Raw genomic sequence first — 19968 nt, 5'->3', positions numbered from 1 at the left:
CTTGCCGGCCTTGGTCTTCCCAGTGGGCAGGAGATTGGTTGGTTTGTTTTTGAATCATTGAGCACCTACTGTGTGCCCCATGCTGGAAATAAAATGCTCTATTCAGAGACTGAAAGATATATACATCTGTCCTTTACAGTTAATAAACAATGCATCAGATCTCATTTAATCTTCCCAAAGAATTTCAAGAGGCAGGATTTATTTCTATTTCACAATATGGGAATAGGTTTAAAAAGGTGAAGTCACTTAGCCAAGGTCACACAGCTAGGCAGCGGTGGAGCAAGGATTTGAACTCCTGCAATCTGACTTAAGAATGCAGGTGCCTGGAAGCCCTGCAGAGGCTAATAGGGGGTTGTGAAGGCAGGAAGAGGAGTGGAGGGCTGTGCACTTGCTCTCGGTGGGAGGCCTCTGAACAGCTCCACCCCACACAGTCTTGCTTGCTTACCCTCCTCTCCCAGACTTTCGCTTTGTCCCTTGGTGTTGTGTACACACGCTGGTGGTGGCTGTTGTGTAACCATGTAGGGGTGAGGGGAGGTGGGTCATAGCTGACCTGGTCACTGGGACACTGATGGCGGCCTCTGTGTTTCCTCTCTGACCAGAGCATCCAGCAGGAGGTAGATAGACTCTGGTCTTTGAGACGGGCTGGAAATGAAGGTTCCCAGTGAACCTCACCACTGTTCTCTTTCCCCAGATGTTGACACAGATGGCGTTTTCCTTGGCCTTCTGTGGACTCTGCCCTCTCACACCTCACTGTGCTCCTCAGGCCTGAGAAGAATGAGTCACTGTCCCTGCTAAGGCTGTGCCTTCTTAGGGTCCTGGGTGCCCAAGTCACTGGGCGGAGGTGGGGACAACCTGGCCAGAAAGGCAGCCAGTCCCAGGGGAAGGGTAGATAAGGTGCTAATCTCTTCAAAGTCTGCTGTGCATCTGGGACTAAAGACTTCCAATAACCAACCACCGGTACAAAGTTCAGGGATGGTGGGGGCAGGTGAGGAGGAGCTGCCTTACAGCCCATCCTGGCTGCTCCAAATCTCCCTGCATCCCGGGCCTGGGCCTGGGCTTGGGCCTCTGCCTGGGGCAGCAGCAGACCGGGAGGCCTGAGGTCATTCAGTCCTTTAACCCCAGACCCTCTCTTTATCACTCCTTGCCAGGCAGGTTTGACAACCCAGGGATGGTGTTTGTGTGTGTCTTGTGGGGGGTCGGGTGTGGGGGTTACATAGCAAACATATTCTAGCCTTGGTGATTTCTGTTGAGGGCCCCTCTCCACATCCAGCTCCTCCCCCAGATTCGGGGATGTGAAGAGGCATTATTTTTTTCTCAAGTCCTGACATTTGCACTTACTACTTATGAGTTAAGACAGTTAATTATTGTTTTTGAGCCTCAATATTATCATCTGTACAATGGGGAGCAGTGTAATGATAAAGAGTACCCACTTCAGCAGGTTGGAAGGACCAGAAGGGATGGTGTCTGTGAATGTAGTGCGATCTGAGGGAGTGTCAGCTGGGGTGGTGGTGACAGGGATGATGGTGGCTAAAGTAATGGCAATAGGATGTTCATGTCTTTCTTAACTGGAGGACCAAGACGTCTTTCCCGGATGGTCCAGGGTCACTGGATCCTGCTGCTGGGGGCGGGTGGTGGTGGTGGTGGTGGTGGTGGTGGTGGTTTTCCAGGTCCCTCATCCAGAATCAAAATTCCTAAGGGTGGGGCCTGATGATACTCATTTTAAAGAGTCGCTCCAGGTGCTTCCAGGGCCTAAACCCTTCTCAACTCTTGCCCAGACTCTGGGTAACCCTCCCCCAAACCCATTTCCCCCCAAATTGCTCCTGCCTCCCAGGAACCCCCACCCCCATACCTTGGCTATTCTTCTGTAGTTCTCTTCCCAACTCAGAAGCTGGGCACCACAGTCCTTTCTTGACTGCTCTGCTATCTGAAAGTAAGCAATCTCCTAAGGGTGATAGGGTGAGAGAAGGAAAGTGTATGAAGGTGGGGGGTGTCCAGAAGCCTGTGCTTTGTGCTGCCAGAGAGGCCTGAGGGATTAGAGTGGCCCCCCCCCTCCACCGGCTGTGGCCCTGAGATGGGGATGGAAACCAGGAGGTGGGGGCTTAATCTGTAACTCGTGGAGTAGCTACAAATCAAAGTCACTCTGACTTTGCCAGACCATGGGCCTCTATATTTGTAGCCAAACTTGGTGAGCATTTGTTTTTCTTGGAAACATCTGTATCATAGTTTCATAAAATTCATAAAAGGGGCTGTGACCCAAAAAGGTTAAGAATTCCTGATGTGGAGGGAGGGAGTAGAGGCAAGCAGTCACTGCCTTTTGTCCTGTTTGTCCGGTTTTGGGTAATTCCCATGTAACTCCCACCTTGTTAAGATTTATGCATGGAACTGGTGCATGGTTTTTGGAGCATGTTGTGATCCCATGTTGTGTGTTTTTGGAGCAGGGAGCAGAATAAAGTGCCCAGAAGGGAACGAGGTTCTTTGGAGACAGTCCTCTAGGGGTGTGTTTGGGTTGGGGCTTAATGATAAAGTGAACCCAGTGCCAGGTCCTGCAGGCAGAGGGCAAGGAGCTGGAGGGTGGCTCCAAATGGAGCATCAGATAAATTCCTCCTTCCTTTAAAGAGATTACAATTGCAACTGGGAACACCCACTAATCTGGTAATGTCCTCACACACTTTGAGCATATTGTTGCTGAGGAGTGACTGTGCTTTGGGGAGGCTGTGTGGAGGAAGTGAAGTATTCGACTTGTGTAAGGAATCTGTATTTAGTGAGCATTTGCTGAGAGTCTACTGTGGACCTAAATGGAGAAGGATTAAATCTGACCCTAGTAATTTCTCAGTGAAGTTGGGCAAAACAAACAAACGTTCCAGGATAGGCTAAGCCTGGGAGCTGAAATCATCCGTCATTTGGGATCTCTTACTAAGTGCCTACTGTGTGCTGGGTCCAGGGGCAGGTACTGATGACATAGGAATACATGAAGCAGAGGCTCTCCTGCTCTCTGCTCAGTCTTGGAGGAAAGATAACAATTCGTAAAGTATTTCCGGGACAGCTACATAACTATAATTGTAAGTGCTTTGAGGCAGCATTTGTTGAGTACCCACTGTGTGCTAGGCATGTCAAAACTCCCTAGGAAATAGGTAGTATTATCTCCATTTTACAGATAAGGAAACAGAGGCTCTAAATCATTTGCTCCAGATCATGCAGCCAGGAGGAAGTGGACAGCTAGGGTTTGCTTCAGACTAATGTCACAGGCCTTGCTCTTCACCATGCTACCTTACATGTGCCAAATGGGTACAACCAAATCAAACAGTCATTGAGTTAGAACCATTGTCAGGTCCAGAATGGCAGATTGCATCTGCTTAGTTTGCTGCTGTGTCCCAGAGCCCAGGACAGAGTCTGGCACATTTTAAGTACCCAATAAACATATGTTGAGTGCATGAGTGAGCACTGCAGTGTGCCCAGCAATGTGAAGGTGCATAGCTAGGGGCTGTGGGATGACTCTAGGGAACTCTGTACCTTCCTTCAGGATATTTAGCATTTGCCTACAGAGGCAGAAAACACAGGAATAGGTGCACAATGCTGGAGCTGAACAACATTAGTGGGCGGTGTCCCAGGCAGTACAGTGATTCATTGCCACGGGATTGGGGCAGACAATAAGTGGCTGTGAGCTGGAGGAAGAAGAGGTCACTGTGGACTGGAGAGGCCTGGGAAGGTCTCCTGGGGGACAAGAGCCTGCCTTCAGTGGGGTGGGTGTGGTCTGTGAGAGGGCCTGGGGGAGGATTTCCAGGTGTGGGCAGGTGTGCCTGGTGCAAGAGGGGAGGTGGAGAAGGAGATTGGGCCTGCGCCGTCTGCTGAAAATGTGGGCTAAAGACCTTGGATCTGAATGGAGTGGCTGGCCATATTTTATTGGAGAGAGGGAGTCAGGACTGCAACAGGAGTTGACAGGTCTGTGTGGGGTCTGCAAATGCACAGGCTCAAAGCCTGGAGAGATGGGCAGAAAAAGTGAGTTTCTGTGGTGATGGGGTGCAGCTTGTGGTTGGCGAGGTCATGCAGGGCTCTATTTGGGATGATTTGGAGTGGGCAGGGAAAGGTGTGAATGAGATGGGACCATACCATTAAGGGGAAAGGGACCAGATGTGCAAAGGGGGCCAGATGTTTGTGGGGCTACGGGTAAAATAGGAGCCAGATATTCACTGAGAGATTGAGCAGGGAAGGGGGGTGGGGGAGTGGTCAGGGAAAGGCTGGTGGCGTCACTGGCAGCTCTGTCCCAGTTAGACCTGCTGGGCTCCCCGTGGCTGCAGACAGGCCAGGGCAGCTCCCAGTGCAATTCCAGGGCTAGTCAGCCCCTGCCACAGTCCTGACCCCAATCTTGACCTCTCCTCTCTTCCTCTCACCTGCTGGTGTCTCCTCTCCCCCGAGGAAGCAGGAGAGAGAGCCGGGAGGAGTCCTGGGGCCTGTGTACATGCCCACATGCACGTGTGCTCAAGGGCATGCTGGGGAGGGCTGATACCTACTCCTCAACCCTAATTGTTCTCAAGCCTTGACTGGTGCTCAGTTCAAGCTGGCCCTTCATGGGGCAGGGGGGAGGGCATTAGGCACTGTGGGATTTGAGATGTCATACCTCGTACACATACACAGACTTGGCATCTCAGAAGGGAGAGAAATGAGACATTGTCCCCCCTTCCTCCAGCCAAGCTGAGTGGCCCTTGGTATGGACAGGACTGGTGTCTGGAGAGTGTAAGGGGTACCTGTGTCTCCTCCCCACCATGTATGTGGGGGGTGCTCCAGGCCTCACCCTTCCACTTGCTGTCTCTCCCTATCTCAGTATCAGGGTAATTACCTTGGGTGACTAAGGCAGGATGCTGGTGAGAAGGAGGTGCTGGGCAAAGGGAGGGAAGGAGGGAGTGTCAGGTGGGTCAGGGCGTTCAGTGGGCGGGAGCTGCTCTAGACCTGTTCCGGGCCCCTTACCGGCTCCTCCAGCCGGGGCAGACACCACTGCCACACCCAGCTGAGGGCAGGCCTCTGGGTTCTGGGTTCTGCAGTCAGGGCTCTGTGTGGGGCTGAGCTCTCCTCATGGGACAGTAGTTTGTAGGGGGAGGAGATTGCGTGAGGGGCTCAGTCCCGGCAGCCCTCAAGGCTAGATTCCTCTTCCCAGCTGACCACCTGTCTTGCCTCTTGCCCTTGCAGCCCTTCTGATTCTGGAGCCTGTCAGGATGGGGCCCCTGAGGCCCAGCCCAGGCCCCGGGGGGCCACGGTTCCTGCCACCCCCCAGGCTGCTGGCACTGCTGCTCCTGCTCGCTGCCTCCCCGGGCCTCGCCACTCAGGTGGTGTACAAGGTGCCAGAGGAACAGCCGCCCAACACCCTCATTGGGAGCCTTGCAGCCGACTACGGTTTTCCAGATGTGGGTCACCTGTATAAACTAGAGGTGGGCGCCCCATACCTGCGAGTGGACGGCAAGACAGGTGACATCTTCACCACTGAGACCTCTATTGACCGTGAGGGCCTCCGTGAATGCCAGAACCAGCTGCCTGGTAAGCCCTGCATCCTGGAGTTTGAGGTGTCTATCACAGACCTGGTGCAGAATGGCAGTCCTAGGCTGCTAGAGGGCCAGATAGAGGTCCAGGACATCAATGACAACACGCCCAACTTCGCCTTGCCAGTCATCACCCTGCCCATCCCTGAGAACACCAACATCGGCTCCCTCTTCCCCATCCCAGTGGCTTCGGACCGTGATGCCGGCCCCAACGGTGTGGCATCCTATGAGCTACAGGCTGGGCCCGAGGCCCAGGAGCTGTTTGGGCTGCAGGTGGCAGAGGACCAGGAAGGCAAGCAGCCACAGCTTATCGTGATGGGCAACCTGGACCGGGAACGCTGGGACTCCTATGACCTCACCATCAAGGTGCAGGATGGTGGCAGCCCCCCACGTGCCAGCAGCGCCCTGCTGCGCGTCACCGTGCTTGACACCAACGACAACGCCCCCAAGTTCGAGCGGCCCTCTTATGAGGCTGAGCTGTCTGAGAACAGCCCCATCGGCCACTCAGTCATCCAGGTGAGAGGCCCCTCCATCTACCCGTCAGGGTGACCCACCTTTAGAAATGGGAGCCCACCTGCCCTGGTGAGAGGTCCCTTCCAGAGGGGGAAAACCACCAGGACACTGTGGTGAGACCCTCTCACCAGCCCCAGCGCCGTGAGACCTGCCCCACCCCAGCAGGTAATACTGTTTTTCTCTATTAAACTACTTAGGTGAGAGCAACATAGAATATGGCAGCAATCCCCCATTCCCGAGGCAGACTTCATTTGGAGAAGCCTCCGAGAAGTGAAGCCCCCTCCCAAGTCAAAGGCTACCCTCCTCCCCAGTCAAGAGAGCCAATCTGGGACAAGAGAGACATCTTTTGTCCAAGTAGAATGCCTCCAAGATGAAAATATCTTCCCAAACCGGGGGCGCTTAGCCAGATGGGGTTTTTTCCTAAGGCTGGACGACAGGGCCTTACCTTGGCCCTTCTTGCCCGTCAGGTGAGATCTCGCTAGCCAGGTGAGTCCTCTGAGCTCTGGAGAACAGCACACCCCCCCTGTGCACCCATGGGTGTGGGATGCTTGGCATGGTGGGGGTCGGTTGCCTCCGCTGAAGTCCTCAGCACCCCTCTCCGTGGGAACTGCCTCAGGGATGGGGCACTTGGTGGGACCGGGGCTTGGGAGGGAGCAGAGAAAGCGTCCTTGCAGACAGGTGGGCGTATCTGCCGCCGTCATCTCAGCCCTGGCCTCCTGCCAGCCCTGCTCCTTTCTCCTTTGCCCTAGGCTGAAGCTGTCTGTCTTTGATGTGAGGGAACTGAGGAGGGCTCAGCCTGCCCTGTACACCGTTACCATTCTGGGAAACGCTTCATCCTATGTCCTCAAACTGAAGCAGGATATTAGGAAGAGTTTCAGCCTTGTTTTTAGAGGCTGGTGGACTGGAACCTGCGGAAGAGGGACTGAGAAAGATCAGACAGACAGACAGACAGGGATGGCCAATAATAGTAGCCTAGATGCCAGGCACTGTTCTAAACACATTATGTATATTCTATCATTTAATCGCCACAGTACAAAGTAAGCACTATCTGCATTTTACAGATGGGAAACAGCCCACAGAGATTAGGAAAACCTGCTTGGTATCACCCAGCTGATGTGTTCAGATCCCACCTTGGCCACATCCCTCAGTCTGGCTTCACAGGTTGTGTGTGTAACAGTGACACCCTCTCCCTTTGGGATGAAGCAGGAGAATGGGGCAGGGACGAGGCCAGAGGTGGACAGAGCAGAAAAGAGAGGATGGAAGAGAGGCAGTGGAAAAGAGGCAGAAAAAGAAAGAAAGAATGAGCAAGGATGGGAGGGGAAACAGACAGAAGTCAAGAGTCATAGACAGAGACAAAGAGGTAGGCAAGAGAGGCAGGTAAGAAGGTGGGTGACCAGTCTAGAGACGGGGAGACAGTGGGACTCATAATGAAAAAGTCGGTGACAGATAAAGAGATTGAGGTTGGGGAGATGAGGAGAAACTGTTAGAGTCTGGTTCTCACAGGGGCCAGCAGAGACCGGGGTGGCCGGGAGCCCTGCCTAGGTGCCTGCACTGTCAAGAGTCCTGTGGGAAGGAGAGGAGACTAGTAGTGGCCTGGCAGTCCAGTAGGTGCAGTTCCCAGCTAGTTAGCACTGATTTTCAGAGATGAACAGATAGGATGGATAGATGGATGGATGGATGGACGGACAGATGGGCAAAAAGAGGGATATGTGATATTTAGGGAGCACTTGCCATGTGCCAGGCATCTGTTCCCCAGATTCCCTGCCAAGTTCTGCCTGTCCCATCCCCCTCCCTCACCCCACCCCTCCTGCCGTCGTATTCTGTCTGGCTGGGATGTAACTCCAGCCCTCATGTTTCTCCCTGACGGTGGTACCTCATGGCCACTCCACCTGATTCCTGTGGCCCCATTACCACCCATGTGTGTATAAAGTCGGGCCCGGTGTGCGTCGGCATTGGCGTGGGTGGGCGTGCCCGCTGCAAAGAGACAGACAGTTCATTGTTTGAGGCTGGGAGCCCAGCCCGCAGCCAGCAGGCTCTGTGGCCTGCACCGACCCCTCCCTCCTGGCCGCAGCCCGGATTCCTCAAGTTGGTGGCTAGCCAGCGCCAGCTGGGAGGGGAAGAAACTGCTGAAACAGGTTTCCCTGGTTTGACCGAACAGTGGCCTCGCGGGCTCCCTCTGACCCACATCCCTCACTGGCTGCTTTCAAAAGAAGTCTCCTCACCTGTGACCTCTAGGTGGGCATGTGGGTCTCTGTGTGCAAACACCTATACCTTCTCACACAGTCACACGTAGTCACAGTCTCACAACATGTGTATGTGTGTGCATACATGTTGTATACATGTGGCATGCATATACGCCATCTCTAATACACCTGTCCAGCTCTTCAGAAGGGTTGGAGGCCGGTTCAGTTGGATGCGAGGGCTACCCTACTTGCTGTTAGATCTGCATCCCCATATTTGGGCAGATGAGTACAGGAATGATAAGTAGCATTTAATTCAGGCTTGTCCCATCTTGGAAGGTTGCTTATGGCACTGTTGAGGATTTGCAGGCTGCATCTGCACTGTTCAGGGAAGTGGGTCAGTAAGATCTGCCATAGTGTCAGGGCTGGGAAGGGCAGTACACCTGCCCTTTTGGACAGGGTACTGTGTTCAACTAGGTGCATCTGCCCTGCTCATTGGTCAGGCAGCACAGGTGTCCCTTAACTTGCTCTCCCCAGACTAACCCATCCCTGTTTTCCTTGTTGTTTGCCCCGGCCCTGCAGGTGAAGGCCAACGACTCGGACCAAGGTGCCAATGCAGAGATTGACTACACGTTCCACCAGGCGCCTGAAGTTGTGAGGCGCCTTCTGCGGCTGGACAGGAACACTGGACTTATCACTGTGCAGGGCCCCGTGGACCGTGAGGACCTAAGTACCCTGCGTTTCTCAGTGCTTGCCAAGGACCGAGGCACCAACCCCAAGAGTGCCCGAGCCCAGGTGGTGGTGACTGTGAAGGACATGAATGACAACGCCCCCACCATTGAGATCCGGGGCATAGGGCTGGTGACCCATCAAGACGGAATGGCTAACATCTCAGAGGATGTGGCAGAGGAGACAGCTGTGGCCCTGGTGCAGGTATCTGACCGAGATGAGGGAGAGAATGCAGCTGTCACTTGTGTGGTGGCAGGTGATGTGCCCTTCCAGCTACGCCAGGCCAGTGAGACGGGCAGTGACAGCAAGAAGAAGTACTTCCTGCAGACCACCACCCCACTCGACTACGAGAAGGTCAAAGACTATACCATAGAGATAGTTGCCGTGGACTCTGGCAACCCTCCACTCTCTAGCACCAACTCCCTCAAGGTGCAGGTGGTGGACGTCAATGACAACGCACCTGTGTTCACCCAGAGCGTCACTGAGGTCGCCTTCCCAGAAAACAACAAGCCGGGCGAGGTGGTGGCTGAGGTCACTGCCAGCGATGCTGACTCGGGTTCCAACGCTGAGCTGGTTTACTCTCTGGAGCCTGAGCCAGCTGCCCAGGGCCTCTTCACCATCTCGCCTGACACTGGAGAGATCCGGGTGAAGACTTCCCTTGATCGAGAACAGCGGGACAGCTATGAGCTGAAGGTGGTGGCGGCCGACCGGGGCAGCCCCAGCCTCCAGGGTACAGCCACTGTCCTCGTCAATGTGCTGGATTGCAATGACAATGACCCCAAGTTCATGCTGAGCGGCTACAATTTCTCAGTGATGGAGAACATGCCTGCACTGAGCCCAGTGGGCATGGTGACTGTCATTGATGGGGACGAGGGGGAGAACGCCCGGGTGCGGCTCACGGTGGAGCAGGACAATGGGGACTTCGTCATCCAGAATGGCACCGGCACCATCCTCTCCAGCTTGAGCTTTGATCGGGAGCAGCAAAGCACCTACACCTTCCAGCTGAAGGCGGTGGATGGCGGTGTCCCCCCTCGCTCAGCCTACGTTGGCGTCACCATCAACGTGCTGGATGAGAATGACAATGCACCTTTTATCACTGCCCCTTCCAACACCTCCCACCGACTGCTGACCCCCCAGACACGTCTTGGTGAGACAGTCAGTCAGGTGACAGCTGAGGACATTGACTCCGGCGTCAATGCTGAGCTGACCTACAGCATCACTGGTGGCAACCCTTACGGACTTTTCCAGATTGGGTCGCATTCAGGCGCCATCACCCTGGAGAAGGAGATTGAGCGGCGCCACTATGGGCTGCACCGCCTAGTGGTGAAGGTCAGTGACCGCGGCAAGCCCCCACGCTATGGCACAGCGTTGGTCCACCTCTATGTCAATGAGACCCTGGCGAACCGCACGCTGCTGGAGACCCTGCTGGGCCACAGCCTGGACACGCCGCTGGACATTGACATCGCCGGGGACCCAGAGTACGAGCGCTCCAAGCAGCGGGGCAACATCCTCTTCGGCGTAGTGGCAGGTGTGGTGGCAGTGGCCTTGCTCATCGCCCTGGCAGTACTTGTGCGCTACTGCAGGCAGCGGGAGGCCAAGAGTGGCTACCAGGCTGGCAAGAAGGAGACCAAGGACCTGTACGCCCCCAAGCCCAGCAGCAAAACCTCCAAGGGAAACAAAAGCAGGGGCAAGAAGAGCAAGTGCCCAAAGCCTGTGAAGCCCGTGGGGGACGAGGATGACGCCGGACTGCAGAAGTCTCTCAAGTTCAACCTGATGAGTGATGCCCCTGGGGACAGCCCCCGCATCCACCTGCCCCTCAACTACCCTCCGGGCAGCCCGGACCTGGGCCGCCACTACCGCTCCAACTCCCCACTGCCGTCCATCCAGCTGCAGCCCCAGTCGCCCTCGGCCTCCAAGAAGCACCAGGCGGTGCAGGACCTGCCGCCTGCGAACACGTTCGTGGGGACCGGGGACACCACGTCCACGGGCTCTGAGCAGTACTCCGACTACAGCTACCGCACCAACCCCCCCAAATACCCCAGCAAGCAGGTAGGCCAGCCCTTCCGGCTCAGCACACCCCGGCCCCCACCCCACCCCTACCGTGGGGCCATCTGGACTGAGGTGTGGGAGTGACGGAGGGTGTGTGAGCCTGCACACTCACCAACCCATGTGGGGACAGACCAAGCCAGTGGTGGGAGGGGGGACCAAAGATCTGGGGGTGCTGAGGCCTTGGGAATGACGCTGCTGCCTCGCCCAGGCGTGGAGGGGCGGGCTGAGTGAGCGCTGGGGGAGGGTGTGCTCTGTGGTCTCCTCCTCTGCCCCCTCCCCACCGGGAGAGGCCTGTGACTCGCCACATCCCAGGACACTGGACCAGCTGCTGGGTCTTGCCGGGAGGTAGGGGCTAGGCAGGTGAGCAGAGGGTTCGGGGGCAGAAGTGGGGAGGGGAGCGGAGAAGAAGGCCTACTCAGAACCTGGGTCTTCAGCTGAGACCAGCCATGGGTGCTTCTCTAGAGAAGAAAGAGGGAGACCTAGGGTCCTGGTGGGAATCTGGGTGGGGACTCCGTCAGGGAGGGGCCTCCCCATTTGTGCCTTCTATGTGTATTGTGTGTCACCTCTTCCCCACCCCAGGCTCCTGGGGCTGGGCCCCAGTTCCCCCTTTCCAGTCCTAAACACTTATCCCTGACAATAAAGTTCTCTATTTTTGGAGTTTTTGTTTCTTATTTTCCTGGAACTGAGAGAAGGAGTGAGAGAGACTGGAAACAGCCCTTTGTCCTCAGGTCCTTCCCCAGTGTCCCCATCCCTGCTTCCTAGCCCTGCCCCTCTCCCCCAACCCTACCTTAACTTCCCATCTTCCCATCTGTCCCTTGGCCACAGCCATGAACATGTCCATGTCTGGGGAACATGCCCTTCTGAGCCCCCGCTAAATGGAGGTGTCTGGAAACGTGTCCCCTCTTTGTGAGGCCTTCTCTCCAGGAATGACACCTTTCACTGAGAAAGGCAATGTACCTGAGGTTTGCCCTTTCTCTCCTGACTGAGCTGCCCCTGGCAGAGCTCGGGACCGTGCTCCTGATGGGGGCATGGCCTCCTGATTATACCAGCCACCTTCCCTCAGGGCAAGATCTTCCCAAGTCCCTTTCCCAGCCTCTTCATCCCAACACCACTCAACACCCAGCAATTAGCAGGCCCTGCCCTGGGTCCCCCCACCATGGTCGCTAGCCTGTGCTGCTGGGAGGGAGGGACCGGGGACGGAGGGCATCCCCAAGTCCTTTGGATTGACCTGCTCTGTATCCCCATTCTGAGTGCGCTCCCTGCTGCCTGGGACTGAGGCATCCTAGGGCCCCTTCCCTTCCTTCAGCTCCTTGCTCTGGCCATTCTGGGCTGCTGGCTTCATTAACTCTCTCTCCCTCCGTCTCTCACTTCTTGCTCTCCTGAGTCCGCCCTCTTTCTGGCTGTTCCCGAGAGGGAGTGGGGCTAAAGTCTGGGTGAAGGGACTCAGGTCCTGGGGGAGTCTCTGAGGCCAGAGGCAACCTGTCTCCATGGTGACCGAAGAGGCTTGAGACACTCCCAGGAGGTCCCAGGCGCCAGTGCTCAGCCTTGATTCCATCTGTGAACTCCCCCGTTGCCCTGGGGCTACCCCCAAAGTAAAAGCTCCTGGGGGCTTTGGAGGAGCGGGCACTGGGAAGTGAAATCTAATTTCATCTGGACAAAATAAACACCTCCAGGGCGACCTCTGGCAATCCCTGCGCACCTGCGCCCTCTTTCTCTCCTGTTCCCATCCTGCACGCTGCCTCTCTTCTGTTCCTCTAGCTTCCTCCTTTCTTTTGCTTCCCAGGGTCTGAGGGGTTGTCCCGTACTTGGGCTCCAACCCAAGGCATCCATGGAGCCACACTGAATACTTTCTCCCAACATTTGGACACAACCAAACCATAGCACCGTTGTCATCAACAAAACACGTAGACTGAGTCCCTACTATGTGCTCGGCATGGTACTAGGCCTGAGGAAGAACGGTCATATTTGTACAAGACATACAAGTGAAAAGATGAGACAACTGAGGATCTTTTAAGTGTCGAGAAGCACCATTGTGAAGCTTTTCCCGACTTGCTCCATGACTACTTCCTCTTCCATTTCTTTGAGTCCCTACTAGGTGCAGCATAACACGCTCAGCACTTGATGTGCATGAGCTCATGCAATGCTCATAACTCTGGGACGTAGGTCATTAGAATGCTCATTTTGCAGAAGTGAAAACTAGTCGGTGGTGAAGTCAGAATTCAAACAGAGCCATCGAGAAATCTGATTCCCAAAGTCTGCTGTTACCCATTGTATAAAAGAGGGATTCCATGATTTAGTTTTGGTAGTAAGAGATGTACAATCACCTTAGCCATTAAAGGCTCTGGGAAGCCTGCAAGAAAGGGGGGACCTGTTAAACTTTGTGTAACTCTGGGTTTTCCAAATTTGACCCTAGTGCCCCCTGTGTTTCTTTGAGAAGCACCATTTGGGAAAACCTGTGCCTGACATGAGAGTGGGCTTCCAGAAGGGAATGTCAAAGTTGGGCCAGCTGTTCAGTGATGGGCAGGAGTTGGGCAGGAGGTTCCCCATGTGAGCCAGCTCCAGGGGAGTGGGCATGGCCAAGTGGGGGGCAGGGAGGGGGCAGAAAAGGGAATTTTCTGGCTGAGAGGTAGGACTGGAAGAAATGTAGGTTGTAGAGGACACAAACACCTTGCCAAAAGCTCATCAAGAGCGAATGGGGGCCCCTGAAAGCTCATGAGTTTTGTATGAACTGAGTTTGATGGACATAAAAGGGAATAGAGGTGAAGGTACAGAACTGAAACTCCGAAGTCTGGATTAAGATGGTTGGTGATGGGGAGGATGGGAGGATGGATTTGGCTGAACTTGGGAGAAAAGACCCATAGGACTCGAAGGATAATTGGATGTGGGGTTGCTGGGAGAGCTACAAGGATTCCTAGGTAGACATCATCCTTCTGAAACTGGGTGATGGGATAGTGATGAGATCATTGCCTAATGCGGAAGGTGATTAAAGACAAAGAAGAATTTGCTTTCAGACACACTGAATCTGAAAGGCGAGTAGGGACAGCCAATTGGAAATATCCAAAAAGTGCCTGGAATTTCATGATTTGAGTTTCAGAGACATTTTGGATCTAGGCTTTTTAAGATTTGGTAATCATAGAATTATAGTGGATGTTTAGTGTTAAGTGTGACCCAACCCTCCATTTTATGGGGAAAAAATCATATGAAACGGAGATCAAGTGTCTTGCCTAGCAGGCAGGACTGAAGCGTTGGATTACCAGGTGCAGTTCTGCAGGGAGGAGGGCTGCTGGCTGATGTCTTGCAAGAAAAGTGGAGTAAGTAGCCCCTGCCACAGACTGCCTGGTGCCTCCCGGACCCCTCCTGCTCACTCCAATACCAGGCGGATGACGCTCCTTTGCAACCTCCCAGCCCCAAATGTCCAGGTCAATTTGGGGGACCTTGTCTATCATCACCCAGCCCCTTCAGTGTTTTGGATCACGACATAGATCCCGAGAAGGGTTGCCTATTCATAAAGATCCTTTTCCTGGCTCCCCAACCCCAGTTGCCTTGAATGAGATGGAGATTGTGCAGGGTATCAGTTTGCAGACCTGGGGTCCCCTCTCTGGCCATCATGATAAGCTGTTGAGGGATTCAGAGTAAAGACAGAGCACCCACAAAGTCTTAGAGGATTGGAGGGAGCCTAGACAGCTCCCACCCCCAGCCTCCAGGGGCCCTGGGTCCGTGCCCTCCACAACTCCTAATTTCAGGTTGGCAGGAAAACCAGTGCAGTCAGTCCTGGGTGGATATTTGGGTGACTGGTAGGTTGTGCCAAGTGCCAGGCTGAGGTTGCCAGCTTCCTGTGATGATCATTAACCCGTGGCAGGCAGACAGGGCTGCTGGCTGGGAGCAACCTGTCCTGGTCCCACTCCCCGCACACCAGCCCCCGGTCTAGGCTTCTCAGTCCCGGCTCCACCGGGCCGGTGGCCCCTTCCAGAAGCTCCTTCCTGTCTCCCAGAAGGGATCTCCATTTGAGGCCAGGCTTCCTGACGCCTGATAGATGCCATGCCCTCCTCCAATGCCCAGGTCCTCCTGGGCCCTGCCCTCTGCAGTTAATACTCAGTTTCCTGATCTGAAGGACAACGGAGGTCCATTGTTCCGCTTCCCCACCCAGAAGTGCCCTGGTTGGTTATCAGGCTCTCTTTCCTTCTTCCATGCCACCTTTTCCCATTCCCAGGCCTCTCTGGAGGGGAAGGCAGTGGGGATGGGGGACAGAGCGGGAGGAACTCGGCAGGGAGTCCTGGGGCTGCCTACAGCCTTGCAAACCAGGGCTGAGGAAACAGGATCAAAAAGGGCTCACACCTCATTTGGATGGAGGCAGTGGGAAGTAACGGAGCAATGAGACAGGTGAGAAGCTGATGTCTGGGGGTGCTGTTTGGAAATTAGGGGACTGTTCTGGTGTAGGTGAGGGGTTTTGGAATTAGGAGTCTGTACTGCTTTTAGGGAGCTGTTCTCGAATTTGGAAGCTTGCTGGTGTTTCAGGGCTCTGCTGGGTTTAGGGGAGTTGGCTGGTATTGTCTATTCCGGTGCTGGTTCCTCTGGGATTAAAGGGGAGCGGTTGTCCTGAGTGAGGCTTACCGTGGTGCCCGGGGGCTATAATAACATCGGGCCTGCGCTGTTGGGACTTTCAGTGTGTGGTCTTGGCGGTATTGAGCTGTCCTAGAATTGAGGGGCAGTCGTCTTTTGGGGTCTATGCTTTCAGGGAGTGTGGGCGGCTAACATATGCTGTGCTAGGAGCCTGGGCCGCCTCTTGGTTGCTGCTGAGCCCTGGGGGCTGGGGCCTGATGTGGTGGCGGGCCCCATGGGGTCGGCTGGCTGGCCAGCACTGATGCACCCTTCTCCCTGCAGTTACCTCACCGCCGCGTCACCTTCTCCGCCACCAGCCAGGCCCAGGAGCTCCAGGACCCGTCCCAGCACAGTTACTATGACAGTGGGCTGGAGGAGTCTGAGACACCCTCCAGCAAGTCATCCTCGGGGCCCCGACTTGGCCCCCTGGCCCTGCCTGAGGACCACTATGAGCGCACCACCCCTGACGGCAGCATAGGAGAGATGGAGCACCCCGAGAGCGGTGAGAAGCGCCAGCAGGGGCAGGGCCCCCTGGGGGTGAGGAGAAGCCTGAGAAGGGCCTCGAGACCTCAGGCACGGACTCCATTTACTGAGCTCGTGTGTGTGCAGCAGCGGTCACTGTGCCGAGTGCCTTTGGGAGCTTACTTGTTGAATCTTTGCAACGGCTCTCCGATATTAGGACTTTATTGTACCCACTTTACAGGGGAGGAAACTGTGGTTCAAAGAGGTTGAGGCACTTGCCCAAAGTCACACCTAGGAAGTGACAGAGCTGGGACGGATTCAAACCCAAGTCCCTCTGACTCCAAAGCCCTTCCGTTCGGCACTACATTACACTGCCTCCCCGGGTACAGGGGCCCCCAGGACGGTGGCCTAGGGCTCAGGGAGTGGTGAGGGAAATGGAAGGGAGTCTAGAAGTGATGAGGGCTTCTTAATGGGGGAGAGAGACCTTGTGAAAAGGAAGGGGACCCTGGGTGCTATGAAGAGCTCAGAGAAGGGTATGAGAAACCCCTGGGGAGGGGCAGGAGAGGGTTTGGCTGAGGAAAGGGGGGGACACGTCTGGAGAGGGAAGGTTTGTCTGGGATGGCTTTGGAGGCTGATGGCAGAAGGGAGGTTGGGCAGGAGCAGAGGTCAGCTGGGAAGGGACCGTGGGCGTGCTGTCAGAATGCGTGTGCGTGGCGTGTGCATGTGCATGTGCGAGGCATCCGTGCTAGGCTGCGGAGGGGGAGCCTCAATAAACTGCCCCTGGGATGGAAAGACTCTCCAGCTTGGTGCTGTCCTTGGGTAGCCCCCCCCTCAGTCCACCCCCCAGTCCCCCAGAAAGATGAAAGATCCTGTTCCCCATCCCTCAGGCACAGGGCCTTGTCTAACCTCCCAGGCCCCAGGTCTCAGAGTGCCCTCCGCCCCCACCCTGCCCCTCCATGCTCTGTCTCATGCCCGTCTCGTCCTTTTTGTGCCCGCGCAGAGCCGGCTGGCCGGAGCAGGCCCTGAGGCGGAGTGCCAGGTATGTGGGAGCTGCTCTGGGGTCTGGGGTCTGTGGGACTCGGCCCAGCACGCAGCCCCGCCCACCCAGTGCCCGTGCTCTGCTCCAGGCCATGTCGGGTTGCCCACCTCTCCCCTGAGCTGAAGAGCCTTGGTGCTTTGAGGGTTAACAACAGAGCTGCCCCTCCTCACCTTGCCCTGGCAGGAGGCCAAGTCAGGGTGGGTGGTGCCAGGGGAGTCCTTGCCCCGGGCAGCAGTGGCAGCGCTGCTCAGTAGTCCCTAGGGGGAGGGGTCACTGCCTGGTACTGTCCCTGAGCGAGGGCGGGACAGGGGCAACTGTAACAGGAAGTGCTCATGGCCCAGCTGTTCCCATGGAGACCCCTGCTGCCCAGCAACCACACTGGCTACTGATGTCAGGCGGCCAGCTCCTGTTCCCGTGGGTGTTCTGGGCAGGGAGCCAGGGCCAGGCCAGGGGCGGTGGTTGGTGCAGGGGCCTGGAGTGAGGTGGGGAGGGGCCGCATGAGCGTGCTTGTGGGCGTGCGAGTGTGTGCTTCCATGTAAACTACCCACACAGGAGCTGGTCCCTGGCTTCATAGCAGGACCTCCCCGTGCTGGGGTGGGGTGGAGGTCCAGGACAGCTGGGAGCACGGTGAGGTGCGAGGGGGTTCAGAAGGGAGGTGTGTGCCCGCCTTCGCCTCAGGATAGAGACGCCCAGTGTAGTGATGTGTCTGTGCCTATCTAAGAGTAGCTGTGCACATTTTGGTGGGGAGAGAGAGACAGAGAGAGAGATTTTGTCCTTCCTTGAGGCTGGGGGTTTCCTTACACCTATCTGAGGTAGATTCTCATGTTTGGGCCCGTCCGAGGTGGATGACGGAGCGTGTACATGAGTGTGTGTGTGTGTGTGTGTGTGTGCGCGCGCGCACGCACCTGAGGGCAGGTTTGGTGGGTGTGTGAGAGGAGAGCTGCAGGGTGGGCGAGGGTGGAAGGAATGTGTCTATTTAAGGAAGACTGTGAGAGAGAGAGAGAGCAGGCAATGGATGGTAGGAGGGTGTGTGTCTGTTTGAGGGGTGTGTGCCTGTGAGCTCGGGAGGCAGGAAGGGCTGTGCTGTTCTGAGGCAGGGTGTAGGCGCCGGTGGGGGGCCATGGAGCAGAGCTTTGCAAAACTGCCCTGCCTGACCGCTAACTCCCTGCTCTCTCCTGCAGACCTGCGCCCCTTGCCAGACGTCGCCATGACGGGCACATGTACCCAGGAGTGCAGTGAGTTTGGCCACTCTGACACGTGCTGGATGCCTGGCCAGTCATCTCCCAGCCGCCGGACCAAGAGCAGCGCCCTCAAACTCTCCACCTTCGTGCCTTACCAGGACCGAGGAGGGCAGGAGCCTGTGGGCGCCGGCAGCCCCAGCCCCCCGGAAGACCGGAACACCAAAACGGCCCCCGTGCGCCTCCTGCCCTCCTACAGTGCCTTCTCCCACAGTAGCCATGATTCCTGCAAGGACTCGGCCACCTTGGAGGAAATACCCCTTACCCAGACCTCGGACTTCCCGCCCGCAGCCACACCGGCATCTGCCCAGACGGCTAAGCGTGAGATCTACCTGTGATCCCCCTCTGGCCAGCGGCTACCCCCTTCCCTGCAGCCAGCGGCCAGCTCCCAGAGGGGGCCATTCCAGGGCCTCCACTCCTGACCCCTCCAGTGTGGACTTCCTGGCCAGGTCCCCCAGTGTGGGGGAGTGCTGGCCTCGTGACCCCGCTGGCCCTCCCCCATGCAAGGTCCAGGTTCCCTTCCCCCCCTTCATCCCCCAGTCCTCCAGAGCCCCTTCCTGCCCTTGTTGGGCTTCCTTCAGCTGATGCCCAAGAGGGCTCCTCTACAAGGACTAGGCTCCCTTCCTTCCACTCCAGGGAGCACCCCCTCACTCTGGGCAGACGGGGGAGGCAAGGGCGGGCAACACACTTTTAACTCATTGTTTCCCGCAGGGGCCAGCAGGGCGCGTACAGGATGCCCCCATTCCAGCCCTGAAGCAGGGCTGAACTGGGGAGCCTCTTTCCCTGGGGACTCCCAGAGGAAACTCTTGACTACTGGGGGCTCCCTGAAGGGCTTTCGTTACCAAAGGTGGGGTGGGGACGGGGTGGGAGTGGGGCGGAGGCCTTGTCTTCCCTTACTGCTCCTGGGCTGGCCCCCCTGCCTGCCACATGCCCATGCCTGGTCCCACCTGGGCGCCCCCCTTCCCTGCTGGTCACGCAGTGTCTGTATATAAGGACCTTGGAATGATGTTCCCATTTCTGCCTGATTTGCAACTTTTCTTGTTGATGTTGTGTTGTCTTGGGGGACCCTTCTGGCAGGGGGGACCTGCCCTGTGCTCCCTCCTCCCTGCCGCAGTGCGCCCCACCCGAGGCCTCTATTGTTCCATGTTGTAAATACCCCAGGGGCCAGAGTGGGATGGGGGTGCAGGCCAGGGAAACAACAGGTGGGTGGGGGTGGGGATGGGGGTAACATTCGCCTATCAGCAGAGCTGGGCTTTTATTTAATTTTTTTTAAGAATACAAATCTCTATTTTTTTGGAACTGTTGCGCTGTGCCCCCGGGGTGGGGGGGAATCCCCTCTCAGGCTGGCACCCCCACATGCAGAGGAGCATCACAGAGGGGCCCTGAGGCTGTGGGGGGCAGCTGGACAGGGGTGGGATGACTGTGCCTCTGGCCTGGCTGGGTGAGTTGGGAGCAGGAAGGTTTGCTCAGGGGGTGGCTGGTTGCTGCCCCCAATTTGGGGGACCTGCCCCCTGCCCCCTCCCTGCCCCCCACCCCCAGCCCCTGCCATGACTGACCCGTCAGCCTGTAAAACCACCATTGCCTTGATCTCAGGGGGTGGGAAGGGCTGCCTCAGGGTGCCCTGGGCTCTA

At 56.4% G+C, this 19968-nt stretch overlaps 1 protein-coding gene across 5 annotated transcripts; it reads left to right on the top strand.

Moving 5' to 3' along the window:
* The first annotated feature begins 3719 nt into the window (after positions 1-3719).
* PCDH1 (protocadherin 1) lies at positions 3720-19535 on the top strand. Of its 5 annotated transcripts, none has more exons than XM_057491008.1 (6): positions 3811-3939; positions 5182-5526; positions 5713-6044; positions 8804-10999; positions 15881-16100; positions 18281-19535. In XM_057491008.1, exons 1-6 carry the CDS (start codon positions 3852-3854, stop codon positions 18673-18675), a joined length of 3576 nt encoding a protein of 1191 aa, XP_057346991.1. In that variant the 5' UTR covers positions 3811-3851; the 3' UTR covers positions 18676-19535. The 5 variants fall into 5 exon arrangements, with proteins under 5 accessions (XP_057346990.1, XP_057346989.1, XP_057346991.1 ...); XM_057491009.1 differs by adding an exon at positions 17061-17099 and having other exon boundaries at positions 3812-3939; positions 5182-6044; positions 18281-18418; XM_057491007.1 differs by lacking the exon at positions 3811-3939 and adding an exon at positions 3720-3740 and having other exon boundaries at positions 5182-6044; positions 18281-19533.
* The last annotated feature ends 433 nt before the right edge of the window (positions 19536-19968 follow it).

The sequence above is a fragment of the Manis pentadactyla genome, chromosome 13, assembly GCF_030020395.1.
Source record: "Manis pentadactyla isolate mManPen7 chromosome 13, mManPen7.hap1, whole genome shotgun sequence".
Lineage (NCBI taxonomy): Eukaryota > Metazoa > Chordata > Mammalia > Pholidota > Manidae > Manis > Manis pentadactyla.
This window is presented reverse-complemented; position numbering and strand designations above follow the sequence as displayed.